Source organism: Nanorana parkeri, unplaced genomic scaffold (genome assembly GCF_000935625.1).
Source record: "Nanorana parkeri isolate BGI_ZX_2015 unplaced genomic scaffold, ASM93562v1 scaffold1584, whole genome shotgun sequence".
Taxonomy (NCBI): Eukaryota; Metazoa; Chordata; class Amphibia; order Anura; family Dicroglossidae; genus Nanorana; species Nanorana parkeri.
In genome coordinates this window covers 179,639-196,303 of record NW_017307852.1, presented here as the reverse complement: position 1 = coordinate 196,303, position 16,665 = coordinate 179,639, and the positions used below count along the sequence as shown (strand labels likewise).

The following is a 16,665-nucleotide window of genomic DNA, read 5'->3' as shown; positions in this document are numbered from 1 at the left end:
GTAAAAAGTTGGTAAATAAATGTGTTTAAAGGGTCAGTAAGTGGGCATCAAAGGTTGCAGGGAGGAAGTGTTTCACCCAAGGTTCCCATATCTTTTCAAACTTTCGGCAAAATTCAGTGGGTTCTTTTTTTGGAGTCTTGGAAGGAGATCTTATTGGTAACCCATGAGCTGGCTATGGTGTGTTTAGCTGCAGAGAGGACATGTAGTCGCAACTTGAATTGAGGGTGGGAGATATTTGTGGGTCTGATGTTGAGTAGTGCTGTTTGAGGGGCAGGGGGGACATGCACCCCCATGAGAGTGGAGATCATTCTGAAGATTTTAATCCAGAATGCGTAAACAATGGGGCATGACCACCACATGTGGATATACGTGCCGCTGTCAGGGCAACCACGGAAGCATGAGCCTTCGCAGCCCGGCAGAAAATGCTGAACCTGGGAGGGGGTTGTGTACCAACGAAGGAGTACTTTGTAATTTGTTTCAAGTACTCTGGCGCTCGTGGAGCAGGAGTTGGTGAAGGTCCATAACTGGGACCAGGTGTCTTCCAAAAACACGAGGTCCAGGTCTTTCTGCCAGCGGTCCATGTATGGGTGATGTGTTAAAGGGGTCTGTTGTAAGGATGTTGTGTAGAGCAGTGAGATGATGCCGGTTGAGTGCGGATCCCATTTACAGAACCTTTCAAATGGGGATATAGACAGAAGATTACCATTTAGTTTAGCACTAGCATGTATGAAGTTCTTGAAGTATGAAGAAATTGTAGGTATCTAAAGATTTTGGAGGATGGGAGTGAGTACCTAGTTTGGAGTTCTGGAAAATACATAATATTTTTGTTGTCAAATGTGGAGTGGAAACAAGTGATTCCCTTTTCTTTCCATTTGTGGAATGTAGCCGGAGAGTCCAAATGCTGGAGGGAAAGCAGGATGGTGAAAAAAGGAAAGCATAGGTAAATGAGGAGAAAGAAAGCCACTGGAGTATTTAGAGGCATCCCATATCCGGAGAGAGTGGCGAGTAATGGCGTTAGTAATGTCGGTCCTATCTTTAGGAAGCATCTATAGGAGGTTTTCAATTGTGTATGTGTTGCAGTCTAAAGCTTAAATCGAAACCCAGAGTTGGACTCCGTCTGTGGCATGATATTTGGTTACCGTTGCCAATTGGTCTGCGTTGTAGTATTTTTGGAGGTTCGGTACGCCCAATCCTCCAGCCTGCCTAGTCTGGCACTTGTCGCTAATATTTTGGCTAGCAATTTAACATCGACATTTAAGAGCGAGATTGGTCTGTAATTAGCCCAGTGGGCACCATCTGTATCTGGTTTTGGGATCATGCAAATGGTGGCCGAGAGAGATTCTGCACTGAATTTTGCTCCATCACGAACCTCATTAAAAGTAGCTGTCGGCAAAGGGGCTAGGATTTCAGAAAACTTCTTGAAATAGGAGGCCGTGAAGCCATCAGGGCCAGGTCTCTTATTGAGATTAAGCGTTTTAATAGCCGTAAGTACTTCTATGTTAGTAACAGGGGCATCGAGAGATACACGGGCAGACTCGGGCATAGCAGGCATGTTCACAGCAGAGAACAAGTTGGATGCTGCTTCAGAGTCAAAGGGGGTAGTCGAGTTGTATAGTTTTGATAGGTGTTTAGAGAATTCCTGAACAATTTTGTGGGGGTTGCTAGACATAGAGTTGTCAGAGAGACGGATGCGGAGGGGTTTTTGGTGTAAGTCAATTTTGCGTAATCTTCTAGCTAGGAGGGCGGTTTGCTTATTACTTTGGAAGTAGAATTTTTGTTGAGTCCTGCGGAGGCTTTTGTCGGCAAAGCTGGCTAACAGAAGATTAAGGTCACGTCTAGTCCTTTCCACATGGGTTTTATTTAAGGGGGATGGGTGTAGTCTGAAGATTTTGGATGCATCGTTAAATTTCGCTTCAAGGTCATGTAGGAGAGCTAATTTTTGCTTTTTAAGGGTAGAGGCTATATGTATACATGTGCCCCGCAGAACTGGTTTATGTGCTTCCCAGAGTGTAGTGGGGGAGATGTCTGAGGTTTTGTTATGGAGGATATATTCCTGTAAAGCATCTTTTATAGCCGTTTGGGTAATATCATCTGTGAGAAGGGAATTGTTCATTGTCCAGGATCGATCAGTATGTTCAGACCACAGGGAGGACATTAAAAGAGTCACCCCCTGATGGTCTGTCCAGGAGAATGGAATAATGTTGGCTTCAACCACTGAAGGGAGAGTGGAGTGCGATACAAAGAAGTGATCAATCCTGGAAAACGAATCATGTGGATTTGAGTAGAAAGTGTATTCTCTAGAGGAGGCGTGCATTTCCCTCCAGCAATCTATCAAGGAATAATGAGAGAGAAGTGTAGGAAAGGATTTGGAGCTGTCAGTGGGGGGATCGTTCATTGTTGATTTATCTAGGCTAGGGTAAACGGTTATATTGGAGTCTAGACAAATTAGAAGTGTACCTTGTTGGCGAGTACCAATGGTGGATAGGAGATGTTTGAAGAAGGGGAGTTGTCTAGAGTCAGGTGCATAGTAGGTTACTATGGTTACATCACGATCGCACAATGTGCCAATTAGAATAAGATAGCGGCCTGAAGGGTCAGGGATCTCTTTGGTACATTTAAACTGTGTAAAGTTCCTAAATCCTATCAAGACTCCCCAGTGTTTAGTCTGGTCATTGGCTATATACTGTATATCTGTGAGTATTGGGAATGAAAATAACGCGGGTGAGAGGATCGGGAAAAGTGTGATTCTTGGAGGCAGATAATGTCAAATTTAGAGGAATGGAACTGGCGAAATGCAATTTGTCTATTACATGGGGAGTTAAGGCCTTTGACGTTCAGCGACAGTATTTTAATGTTCGAGGACATGTACATAGTCTGTTTGCCTGAGGACGGGACCGCATGGTCTCGAAACGTCGCTAAGGAGATGTGTGTTATCTCAGTCAATAATCAGCATTGACTTTAATATCATGGAGTGCGAGTGACTACTTTCATCTATCTACATTTCACGGAGGCATCCATTCTCACTACCGCACCCACCCAGTTGGATTTGGGTTTTTGTCCGGTCAGGAGTGCGATGGGACAGGAGGATTAAGGGAGTGGAGAGGAGGCGAGGGAGAGAGGTAAGACAAGAACAAAGACAACAAGTTAGTAAACAACTTTTTGAACATAAGTTTCTGACCATTACAGCGGGGCCCCCTACTGGATGGGGATCACGCTGCAGGGCAGAAATAAATTCCCTAACCGGATATATATACGGGGCTAGGGCTGATGGAGAGTGACCGCCTCCCCGGCGTCTCAGGGGAAAGACTAGTAACCTAAATAAAGAGTTGGCAATAAAACAATCATATTGAAAATAATAATATACATAAACGTTTTCCGACCATTGGGGGTACACCGATTTGGGAATTGAGGTAGGTCTTACAGAGACAGAAAGTCTAAGTGCTTAAGGCATCAAAGAAGCACTTACTTATGGGCACTTTGGTATGGCTGCCCCAATAGTCGGAAATGTATCACAGTTAGGCTATGTTTGGTGTCGCTACGGGTTGAAATATAACTGCCCTGTGTATAGGACACGTAAAGGCAACAATAAAATGCTAAACTTGCAGCTAAGTATGAACACAGTTGGTAATGATGCATTGAGGCATAAGGCCTCTATTAAGTAACTCTAGGGTCCCATTTTGGATGGAAGGAGAAAAAAGGCTGTACATTCTGTTTTTATGTAGATTTTACACAGCGTCCCAACTTTTTGGAAATTGGGGTTGTAACATTTTTACGCATGTTTCAAGACAGGCGGTAGAACTCATTCCTGTGCTTTATTCTATGTTTACCTGTCTGTTCTTAACTGATTTCCTGAATATGTTTTTTTTTTTTTACAGTGCTCAGGCACAGATTTTCTTTCAGGGGTTGGCTCAATCCCCTTACTCTTCACTTGCCTACACTGTGCAACCATGGGACATATGGCGTCTTAATTAGAAAGAGACGATATGAAAGGTAATAGTAGCCAATGTGACACCAGGAGACAAGGGATGGAAGACAGCGCCCTGTGTTACATCTGCCGCTCTTGACAACACTGAACTGATTTTACAAAAAGGGAATCTTCGTTGTCACCCTGTTGAATTAAATCCCAGGCAATGGCAGAACAATTAGGTATTCTTCAAATTATAGAAAGGTTAAACATTCCACTTAAAATTATGCAGTTTGCTTTAGGTCACTTTGATGTTTCTCCTCTAATTTTTTTTACATTGACTATTGTTCTATTTTAATGAAAGGTTATATTTGGAGTATGATGATTACAAGTAATGAGACCCAGCACAGTTTTTTACAATTAACCAGTCATGTACATAGAACCTCAGCTGCCAGGTTCATATCCCCATGGTGGACATGCAATCAATTAATCCCAGTTGGCATTTTCCACTTCGCTCTTCACATTATAAAATCACATCAACACACGGAACAAGACATTGCCTGAGAATGGCAAATCCCTCTTCTTACCTGTGATAAGGCGGAGAAAACTCAGCATCTCCATATTTAGGTCAATTGCAAAACAACCTGTTTTTAGTATCTGGCAATAACTAATAGAGATCTGAATGATATAGAATGTCTTGTGCTGCGGTGCAGTGCTAATTGGTCCATTTGAAGTGTGCGGGAAGCCTATTGTAGTGAAACATTGTTATATCAAGCATTGACCACATCATCAGACACGTTTGCCTGTGTTAGCAATAGTAAAAATACATTTCTACTTGAGTTTTCTTCCCTGAATTACTTGAAAACCTATTGCAGTTTTGTTTATGCATCCAAAGTGATTATCGTTATAACTATCTGTAAAAAAATAAATCAAAGCAACTGGACTTGCTGTATTTTTCTTAAAGATGTTTCAACGGTCACACGACTAGCTTTCTCGATTCATTCTGAGTTGGAGAATTTTGTCAGAAGCTGGTTTGAGCTCAAAGATGATGGAAACGTTGTGAGCCAGTCAACGATCTCCTCAATGTCTTGTGACTGGATCACATTGTTTGCTTGGAAGGGACCCCATGTGGCCCTGAAACTTCACTTGCTTTGTAATATGATTGACTTGCGTCAATAAAATACGAGGATACATCACAGTTGGAGTGCCGGTGAGTCCTTCCCTTATTGCTTGGATTGGATAGGTCTGCTACTCTGGTTAATGAAATGCAGAATAGCATCACCTCTGATGTGTACAACAGGATCTGATTTTCAACTTGTTTCCCCATATTACCTCCACACCCCGCACTGCTGCCTCTGCCTGCCAGTTTTTTGTTTTTATTTCTGTTAGGTCTACGCCTAAATTGTATTATAGAGATAGTGGTGTATGGTGAATGCGAGCCATGGTGTGATGTGGTTTTGGTGCATGCTGCTTTTCTAGCTATTTTTCAAGTGAGGCAGCTTCCAGGACAGATTTTAAGCAACAATGGTATGCTGCACTTTGATTTCCCTAATTTGTAAAAATAATGGCTCTATCAAGACAAAATATAAACCAAGAATGTTTTTTTTCGTTGAAGAATGCAGGCATTATCTAGTGTTCTAGTGTGGCCTGCATCCTGATGCATGCTGCCTAGAAACGCCCCTTCCTTTAGACTGACAACCACCCATGAAGTCTATCCATGTACACACCACCTCATCTATGCCCATAGCCCTCAGCTTGTGTAGCAATATCTTTTGAAGATATAAAGAGATATGTTTTGATATCTTTATAAGCCCTCCCAGGAGCCAACTCATTGCTTGCAGCAGGGCTGAGGGCTCTTCAGAGGCATACTGGGGCAGGTTACTGTGATGTTTTCATAGAGCTATGTACAGCACCCTGGCAGCCCAGACCGAACATGATCTGGAGTCGCAGAGTAACCCAGTGATGACATCACAGCATCTAAAAATAAGGTATGTCATGAAAACAGAAAGGTTTTATTTAAAACTTTTAGTAACACTTAAGGTCCCCACACAACTTACGATAATCGCGGGAAATCCCGCGATCGTACGATTATCGTAAGGTGTGTGGAAGCCGTGCGACCTCTACTACTGTAAGGTCGCACGACTTTAAACTTACGAACATGTTTCAAAACCTGCCGAGCATCGATCGTACGATGTTCGGCGTGTGTGTAGTATGTTCATAAGATAAAAGCCAGACGGGCCGGTGTGCGCAAGCGCACACTGCCCGTTCGGCATTGCGGTCATCAGAAGCCCGCCCCTCAGGGGGCGTGGCTTGCGATCATCGCAAGTACGATCTGCCTATGCAAGATAGGCAGATCGTACGTTTTTTTAAGTACCTTACAACCATCGCAAGACAAAAATCTTGCGATGGTTGTAAGGTGTGTGCCCAGCCTTAGATGAGGAGGGAAAAGTGGAACCAGAGAAGGTCAAAATATAAGCAGATTATAGATTATCTAAGCAGAAGGTTAACTAGTGCTTGTAGTTGGTCCTACTTAGCTATATATATCGTGTAAAAGTAATTGCAGTAAGTGCTGCAAAAGGGGCCCAAACCAAGTACTGAGTACATATGCATGCTTGTACTTTTCAGAGGTCCGATATTGTTCTATGTACAATCCTTGTTGTATTGATTGCATGTAATAATCTACTTTTTTGAGGTTGTGGATTTGGGGTTCTTGGGGTTTTCATGAGCTGTAAGCCATAATCATCACAATGATGACAAATCACGGCTTGAACTATCTTGCTTTGCATGTAATGAGTCTATCTCATATATTAGTTTCACCTTTTAAGTTGCATTAGTGAAATAAATGAACTTTGCACCATATTCTAATTATTCGAGTTTCACCTGTATGTATGTGTATATATATATAAAATTGAGAGATGCAAATTGCTCAGTGAGTTATAGTTAAATGACACATATGACATATGCTGCTTACTTTGACTTGAACATCTAGGCTTCAAAGACCTCTGGGGACAAAACTGTGAAAAGAAAAACCTTTGAGATTTTAATAATTATAATTTCTATATTTTTTTCATTTGATTGTTTTTATACATTTTATAATTTATTATTAATAATATTGTTTCTATATGTAAAATTTTCAGGATAAAAGTCAGGTCCTTAAATATCGGTCCAAGGTTTTAAACAGAATGTGTGAGTTTAATCAGACTCAGGTCACACACATAAAACTACTCGGATTTCAAGGTCTTTATAAATACAAAATTCTAATATTTATCGGGTTTCTTCTTCCGTACTTGTTTATACTAAGTGGAAATATTTTAATTATCATTATAGTGGAAACCAATGATCAGCTTAAAATTCCGATGTTCTTCTTTCTCAAACATTTAGCTGCATATGATGTCCTAATGACCACCAGTGTGATACCAATGGCACTGGACATTATCATCAAAGAGGAAGGAAACGTACCACTGGCTGGCTGCTTTATTCAACTTTACTGTCTTGCTGTTTTTGGTTATTTGCAAAGTTTTCTTATTGCCGCCATGTCCTCCGATCGCTATTTGGCCATCTGCAAGCCATTGAGATATTCATCACTTATGAACTCCCATGTTTGTTCCCGGATGATCATTGGGTTCTGGGTCTTGGCTATCACTTTATTATCAAGTGAACTGATTGAGTTATTTCAACTGAATTACTGTGGACTGAATTCTATAGATCACTTTTTCTGTGATTTCGGCCCATTAGTTGGGTTGTCCACCTCAGACACTTCTGTTTTAATACTGCAGGATTTTATTAATTCAACCTTCACCTTTGTTTTCCCATTTGTTATTATTATTATAACGTACATCTGCATCGTGGTCACTATTCTGAAGATGTTTTCCATTTCTGGGCAAAGAAAAGCCTTCTCCACTTGCAGTTCCCATTTGTCCATAGTTTGTGCTTTTTATGGCACATTAATCATTGTGTATGTGGCCCCGTCTGATGACAGCTCAACCAGCATGAATAAATATAGAGCTCTCGCGTACACATTGGTGTCTCCATTGATGAATCCAATCATATACAGCTTGAGAAACCATGAGATCAAGAGAGCCATGAAAAAACTTCTGTCTAATATTGTAACAGTCCTCCCAATGCTGTTGGATCGCAACTGCGGAGTAGCTTAGCACAGCCCACTCGGATAAATAGGTGGTTCAGGCTGGGGACACTGCTATAACTCTCTTTAGAGGAGGCGAGGGGGCGCAGCTCCCACATACATCATATACCACCAAGCAACTTAAACAGTAACCCTCTGTATTACAGACATACAGGGATAATAATACTACCAGTATCACGGATTAGTTCTATAAGAGTTACCACTGTATTAATGTCATACATGGGTCTATAAGTAAGCAATGAGGTAAGTAATACTAGGTATAAATTTAGTACATCTCCTTGCTTGAACGCCGAGCAATTGAATCACCCTCGCTCTTAACGAGGGAGCCGGCGTCTAGTGGGCTGAGCTATAAGCGGCGAGACCGTGGCGACGAGGGGTGAAGTCGCTGCTGGAGGAGGGGCCGGGATGTGCGGGTGAGACGCCGCCGGGTAAGACCCTGACAAATATTAACTTCAGAAAATAAAGTCTACAGTTTATACATACTGTAGACACCACAGTAAGAGTTATATCTTTAATCCCTATCTTTTAGGGCCTGTTCACACCAAAATTGGACTAAAAACATAACTCAATGTGTTCCATTCCGTTCCATTTTTTTTTTTTTGCCAGTTTTTACAGATGCTCCACCGGTTGCGATTGATCAAGTTCAGATCTATCACATATACGATGGAGCTTACTGTACAGTAAAGTCCCAGAAATTCGTCACCCACGGTATGGGTAGGTGCCGGATAACTGTAGTTTCTGGTTGTTTGAGAGGTAATAGTAACTTTCAAGCAACCATTCCCGAGACTCTCTGCTTACCCATTCACCTGCCAGCTAGCTTCTGTATGTAAACAGCCGGGAGCAATAGCAAGACTGCTATTGGCTATTTCAAATTGCAATAGCCGATAGCAGGCTGGCTATTGCACCTGCCCACTGAGCAGAGGAGCGGGCCTAAGAGAGAGAGAGAGTGTTCTCCCACTCCTCCTCTTAGTGGGTAGGGTTTTACTAGCTAACCTGCTATTGGCTATTGCAGTTTGATGAGATGGGGGGCCTGCCGCATACTGATCCGATGGTAACTGGCAGCTGGACACCAACGGGCCCCGCCATCTCTGCCCCGGGGCTGTGTTTGAATAGATACTGGGCCCCCCCTGTAGGCTCAGGCCCCGGAGCACCGGCCGTCTGCTCCTGACCGCGGCACTACAGTACACTATAGTAACTCTTCGGTTTACAATGCAATCGGGTTTCAATGGGTTTATCAGAACGTAACCCCATTGTAAACAGAGGAGTGTCATATTTTCATTCAAATGTCCTAAGTGGAACTTGTATACTTGTATAGTTTTTGTACAAACTATGTTTTTTTTTTTTTTAACTTACATTGCATTGCATTGCGTTGAAATCTGTTTTTATTGTGTTGTGTTACGTTGAACTGAAAAAAAGGAGAGTATGCTTTACTTTTGCCCAGCGCACTGCAACTTAACACTACGCAACGCAGCAGTGGGAACTGGTTCCATTCGCACCAATACATTTTTCGGGTTTCCTTCCTTTGGCATCTGTTGATCGGATGCCAACGGATGCTAATGGATTCAGTATGAATGGGGCCTAAGTAGAAGTGTATTGTATTAATTCATATTTGTGTCTCCCTCTGATGTCTCCTCCTATCTGTTCTGCAGGTGGGGCGAGTAGGAAGTGTGGCTGGCAGGTAGGGGGTGGGGTATGGCAGGTAGGGAGGGGGGCCCAAAAAAAATGTTTGCCCAGGGTCCAATCAATATTAAAGACCTGTATGTGAGCAGTATGTGATGTATCCATTTGTTGAGATAAATCATATTGAAATGTTTTGTGAAATGTACTATAATTGTCACATAAACTACATGCAACACCCTGTCCAAAAAGCGTAATTGTTATTCTGAGCCTCTTCACATGTAAACTTGGTGCATTTGTCCATGTGTTCGCTAAAAGCTTGTATTTCCAATGTTCTAATCTTGATCCACATTTCATCCACGCACCTGAACCAATGGCTTGGTAATATTCCCCTGAATGATTTCAAAGCTCCTCTTCCTACCTTCTCCATGTGCAGGTTAAAGGAGAACTATGGGGTCAGGGCTTTTCCCCATAGTTCTCCTTAGGGTAACGGGAGGACACAAACTATCGTCCTCCCGTCACTCTAGTCTCAGTATACCACGAGCTAGAGCTCGCGGTATACTGAGACGCCGGAGCGGATCCCGACATCGATGTCGCGATCCGCCTGCGTGAGTGACAGTGACAGCTGCATGAGTGACAGCTGCCTCTGCCTATCTAGAGGCAGAGCCAGCTGTACCCGCCCCTTCCGTTCCGCCAGTCAGCGCTGGCAGATCGGAGCGGGGAGAATCCAGCCCCTCCCCTGTCACGGCAGAGAGCCGTGACAGGATCGAGAGGTGAGCGAGCGCCGGTATGTGTTCGCTCACCTCCCGATCTACTGAGCCGACCTGTGACAGTCTCATTGTCACAGGTCGGCTAGAACTATGAGGATGAGTGAAAAGCACTCATCTCATAGTTCTCCTTTAACTACAATGGGAAATACAGGTAATCTCATGGCACAGCCATGTGTCTGACGTTATCCACGTACTTGAAATAGGTGGTGCTAAGACAGAGATCCATCAAGGACTTGGTCTGACTTCATACCCCACAGCAGTCCATTCTATGTAGTCTATACATACTGTAGAGTGAAATGTTCATGGGTTGCTATATGCCTGGCAAGATCTGTCTCAGAGGGATGTCACTTAAAGTGGACCTTTACCCCGTTTCATAAAAAATCACCTCAGCATGTAGCTCTGCATCCTGACATGAAATCATCTCACATTCATTAGCTAAACAAACATATTTTTCTGTTACTTACAATTATTGTTTTTTCCACTTTCTGGTCCTCTTGGGCATTAATGATGTAATCTGTGCCCAAGCGTTGCATCCTGGGAAGGTTACATCAGCAGAGCATTGCTGGGAAATCTCATCTGTAATCTCACGGGATCTTAGGGAAAGACGTTTTCCTCCCCTGAGATGCATGGTGACATGCATGTGACCTGAGTGCATGGTCACATGTCCTAGTCACATGTGCCAGAGTTCCACCATGTAAAGGGAGATATATTAATCTGCCCTCAGTAAAAATGGCCGCCGCAAAAAGAATTGGGAGAAAAAGAAAAATAAGGTATGCAAAGAATAAACAGCCGGCAATTACCTAGAAGTACTGTATATGTTTCTAGATTGTCATTACTTTGCTGCCATTTCAAAGATATGGGTAAAGTTCCTCTTTAACCTCTTGCCGTCCGCCCGTAGTAAAAAAACGGACGGACTTCCTTAATATAGTAAAAAAATAAAACCCCCAGTGATGAATAATTACCACCAAAAGAAAGCTCTATGTGTCCGCAAAAAAGGGTATAACATTCATTTCAGTACAGCGCTGCATGACGGAATAAGTGTCAGTCAAGGTACCGCAGCGCTGAATACTGAAAAATGGCCTGGATGGGAAGGGGGTTTAACACCGCCGATGTCAACTGGTTAAGGTGTATATAAACCCGACTAATTACGTTTTATTATCTCTCATTTGGTTTCTTAATTACAGGTATTCCTCACTTAACGGCCGAGTTCTGTTCCCACGACCAGGTCGTTAAACGGATTGGTCGTTAAGTGAGGAACTCTATACAGTACTGTACTGCATTAGTACAGTACTGTATAGCGTTGCAGATGTACAGTACCGAACAGTGTACTGTACATCGGGCAATAAAATACTTACCGAGACCCGCACGGTGAAGAACGGAGTACATCACTTCCGCCGGCGAGACGTCACACTGCCGCTGCCACGTTCCCCCACGTAAGGTCGGAGGTCGGTCGTAAGAGCAAGTGGTCGCAAAACAGGTAAGCCGTTAAGTGAGGAATGTCTGTATACCATTAAATGTTTTTATGTTATATCTGTTCACTATGTTCAAATACATACAGTACCTGTTGTTCCTGTCAGAAATCCAGTGTTGTACCATGCCCTCTGTGGTGTTACCTTAAGCAGTGTTATCAGCCCTGCCAGGTTTATCTCTGTGCTCTAAAACACATCTCCCCTATGTTATAGAGATGCTTCCTGTCTCAGGGTGCTTCTCCATAGATACAGTACAGTAAGTGTGCATTTTGACCCTTGGACAGGAAGTTTGTTACTAGCAGATCAGCAGGTAAAAAGCAAGGTGAAAAATAACAGCCACAACAATTATTGGCCATGGGCAGGAGCAAGCACCAATTATCAGGAGGGGTGAGTTTGACTTCATGGCAAGGAGACAGCCGGCGGGCTGATATTGAGAGGATGAGATGGATAAGACAGCAGGGGGACAGGGCAGGGCTTTGAAATATTAGCAGCCCTCTCACTACCGAATCGGTATGATATGCCCTCAACATAGGGAGGGTGCTTTGCCAGAAGGGCCTCTTCCTGGTGGTTGTGGGGGTCTCTGGGAAGGGGGGCATATCTTAAACCCCTTTATGACATCCCGACAGCCAACTGAAGGAGCTTGCATGGCTGGGTGACAACTAGGGATGCACCATTACCAATCCCGAACAGACGTCTCAATGCTAAATGGCTGGGGAGCCAGCTTTAAAGTCAATCAGCATTAAGCCGGCTTCCCGGCCAATCAGGAAGCTGGGAGGCGGGTCATTACTCACCGCCCAGCTACCTGATTGGCCGGAAAGCTGGCTCGATGCTGATCGGCTAGGAAGCTGGTTTCCCGGCCAAGCACAATCAAGCCAAAAAACATGGAGCCGGCTTCTCAGGCAATCAGATTGCCCAGGAAGACGGCTCCATGTCAGCAGAAGCACCAGTATCGGTAATCGGTATTAAGGAGTACCGAAAGCAAAGTATCAGTACTCATACTCGATACCGAAAAACTGGTATTGCTGCATCCCTAGTGACAACATTGTTGCTCTTTGTAAAGGGACAGCCTAGACTTGTCAGCCTGCAATAGGATATGCTAGATCACCAAGTAAGAAACTTTGCAGCAAATGTACAAAAGTTTGATTTGCTCAAGAAAATGTTATACAAGTCAATGAGGCATGATGCCAAACCTACCGAAATTTTTTTTTGAAGGACTGTAAAGTTACAGCAAAGTTCAACCTCCTGTATTTTTAGTTTCAGCTTTTGTTATTCTTGGTCTCCAGACATGCTCTTTGAACTAAGAAAACAACAATCTCTTTTTTTATTTTAAAAGGGAAATACCCGGGTCTATTTAGACCTTTAATATGTCCCCAAAGTCAATAACAATAAAGTGAAAAAATATTAAAAAATAATTTAAGGCTTGACACATGTAAAACACCATCAACACCTGCCCATCTCCTCTCTATCATCACTGTGCGCCTCCTGCAGTAAAAACACTCCTCTCACTTACACGCTGTAGCTCTCACACTTCCACAGGCACCCAGCTGCTTCCTGCTTACCATAGGGGCATGCTTGGATGATCTTTAGGAGGCCCAGTGGTTAGCAAGAGCAACCACTAGAAATGTTGCTTTTCCACCTAACAAGATGAACTGTTTACACGCTGGAGAGGGCTGGCAGCCAATGGCAGTGGGTGCCATTGTGAAAGGCATCACATGCCTTCCTGTTGCCAGGGGTTGCCAACCCTTGCTCTAATTATGTTGCTATGTGCAGACCACCTGAGTTCTTCCACATCAGTCTCATCAAACCGTGTCTTTGTGGAGCTGTCTTTAGAACAGAAAAGGACCTTCCCCAAACTGTTAGCACAATTGCACAATTGCCTAAAATGTATTTGTATGCTGTAGTATTAATAATACCCTTCAATGGAACCTGAGCTCAATAAATTGGAAAAGTATTCACAAACGTTTGACCACATTTGGGACAGTCATACTTGTTTAATACGGATGTCATGCTTCCTGCTTATTAATGAAGCACAATGCACTCTGTATGCTCTGATGTTACTTTTGATTTAAAGTAAGTCCCAAGACATTCAGAAGACTGCGACCTATAATAATGTACCACCTAGGTATAAAATAAATAAATAAGGAGCAGCAAGCACTAATGTCACAATCTCATCACAAAAAAATACTTTCAGGTAAAGATATTAAAGGAAAAAGCACTAGCTTTTCTTTTCATTAAAGTCTTTGAATGCAACTTAAAAGGGCAACAATGAACATACACAAATCCATTAAATAACATGCATAAAGGTCGCCTTAAAGCTGCATGTGATGTTACATAATAGTACACATTATCCTTTTAAAAGTGCCATCAAAAAATGAAAAAACAGCATGGGGATACCCTTAAAGTTAATACCAGACCCTTATCCAGGCATGTAGCCTGGGTTACCAGGAAAGGAAGGCACCAAGTAATTACTCCCATTCTTAAAGGAGTGCTTTTCACTCACCTCATAGTTCTAGCTGACCTGTGACAATGAGACTGTCACAGGTCGGCTCAGTAGATCGGGAGGTGAGCGAACACATACCGGCACTCGCTCACCTCTCAATCCTGTCACGGCTCTCTGCCGTGACAGGGGAGGGGCAGCATTCCCCCCTCCCCGCTCCGATCTGCCAGCGCTGACTGGCGGAACGGACTGGGGAGCGGGCGGGTACAGCTGGTTCTGCCTCTAGATAGGCAGAGCCAGCTGTCAGTCACGCAGCTGGGCGGATCCCGGCACAATTGTCGGGATCCGCTTCAGCTGCGGCGTCTCAGTATACCGCGAGCTACAGCTCGCGGTATACTGAGCCTAGGGTGACAGGAGGACGCTAGTTTGTGTCCTCCCGTTACCCTAAGGAGAACTATGGAGAAAAGCCTTAACCCCATAGTTCTCCTTTAAACCATAACAGGTTGCATGATTTTCTACAGTTGGAGAGTACCTTGCAAGGGCCGGCTTCCCTCCCCTTTCAAAGTAATTTGTACCCATGCCGAAGGGACCACAGCCTAATACCCACATCTTGTAACCCCTCTTTTTGTTGCTTTTCGAAGGGCTTATCCGAATCTGAAAACACCTCTTATAGTAAATGGGTTGCTGATATTTGTCCCCACTTGGTACTCCATTTTTGGTCATTCTAAGTAAGATACAAATGTAAATAAACACACCGGCAATTTAGAACAAGTCCCTAAGTTACATTTCAATAAAAAAAAATAAACAATGACCTCCAATGTAACTCCAGGATCAATCATGTAGTCCAACAATGTAGATCATTCATAATGACTTACCTCTAATGTGACCAGCCAAACAGCAATGTTGCTCTGCTGCCATGATGACCTGAATCTCCACATTCTTGCACTGCCGCTAAATGACAGATTGCCATGTGAATGTGTGTAAACAAACTGGCCAGGAATTCTGGGTGATGTCATTGACCAAATATAGTCATGACCATATTCGGCCAATAATGTCACCCAGGAACCTCAGCCAGTTTGTTTACAAACAGAGCTACTAATACAACATGATAATGTTTCTCACATGCAAGGCGCCTTGTCCCTGTGTTGAAGGAAAAGGGTCTCATTCCCACATTGTGTAAGGTTAGGTTCAGGTTGAACTCATGCTCAACCCAATTCCAAAGCTCATCCCTATCTGAATTTTTTTTTTCATTTTCATTTTTTTTTTGTCCAACTTTCTTTACAATTCTCTGGGTGACATTAAAATACTGTGTAATAAAAACAAACAAACAAACAAACAAACAGTAGGTATAAGGCATTTATGCTGATTTTTCCAGACATTAATTAGCACCATGCACAGAAGATACTTTTCATCATTTGTAGTCTCTGGGGATAGACAAAGAATTATGACAAGTCTCAGGTCATTTCCCCAGTCACTTCTACAAATATAAATAGGGGTTACTAGCAGGAAATTACACTATTTGCTAGCACACCTTACAGATGAATAGAACTATAATTGAAAAACTTTTACACTCATGCTCATTTGTTCTGAGAGAAACACATTGTACCGTAAGTAGAATATTAGTATCACTGCAAAAGGAGTGCTTTGTCTTCTTATCTGCTCCTTCACTAGAATTTTATTTCTAAGGAATTCAGAAAAATATCTAAAAATTTAAATATTGATATGTTTCTTTGAAATGCAAGCAGCCGGCTTCACGGCTGCAATAATACAGGGGCAAATGGTATGTGTCTCAGCTGTACAGGACCAGGGAGCCACCAAGATGTTGTCCAAACACTAGGACTCAGAAAGTGAGGCTGTAATAGAGCTCCTATCTCAAACCATTGGTGCTTGTAAAGGTAAGTGAGTAAGTGTTTCAAAGAAGAGAGTTTTACATATTAAAATATGGGTTCAATGTGATCCTATTGATCCTTTTTGGTAATAAAGCCTATTAAATAGAGCGTTTTACTATAATATATCCAGTCCTACAAGGTAAAGTTATTGAGATAAAAGCATGACTTATTAGTTAGCCTGCCTACCTTACAGCACTAGCTCTTCGGTTTGAATCCCAACCAGGACTATTGTCACAGAGTTTCCATGTTCTCCTTGTGCATGAGATTTCCCCAGGTACATCAGTTTCCTTCCTCACACCAAAGACATGCTGGTAAGTTAATTGGCTCTTGTGTACATTGGCCCTAGCACGTGTATGCATTTGAGATAGGGACCTTAGATTGTAAGCTCCTTGATGGCAGAGATGCATGTGAATGTATACTGTGTGATATATATAT

General features: G+C 42.9%; 1 protein-coding gene across 1 annotated transcript; it reads left to right on the top strand.

The window, feature by feature from the left end:
* The first annotated feature begins 7,086 nt into the window (after window positions 1-7,086).
* On the top strand, window positions 7,087-8,058 carry LOC108798908 (olfactory receptor 510-like). The gene has a single exon (XM_018570714.1). It carries the CDS (start codon window positions 7,087-7,089, stop codon window positions 8,056-8,058), a length of 972 nt encoding a protein of 323 aa, XP_018426216.1.
* The last annotated feature ends 8,607 nt before the right edge of the window (window positions 8,059-16,665 follow it).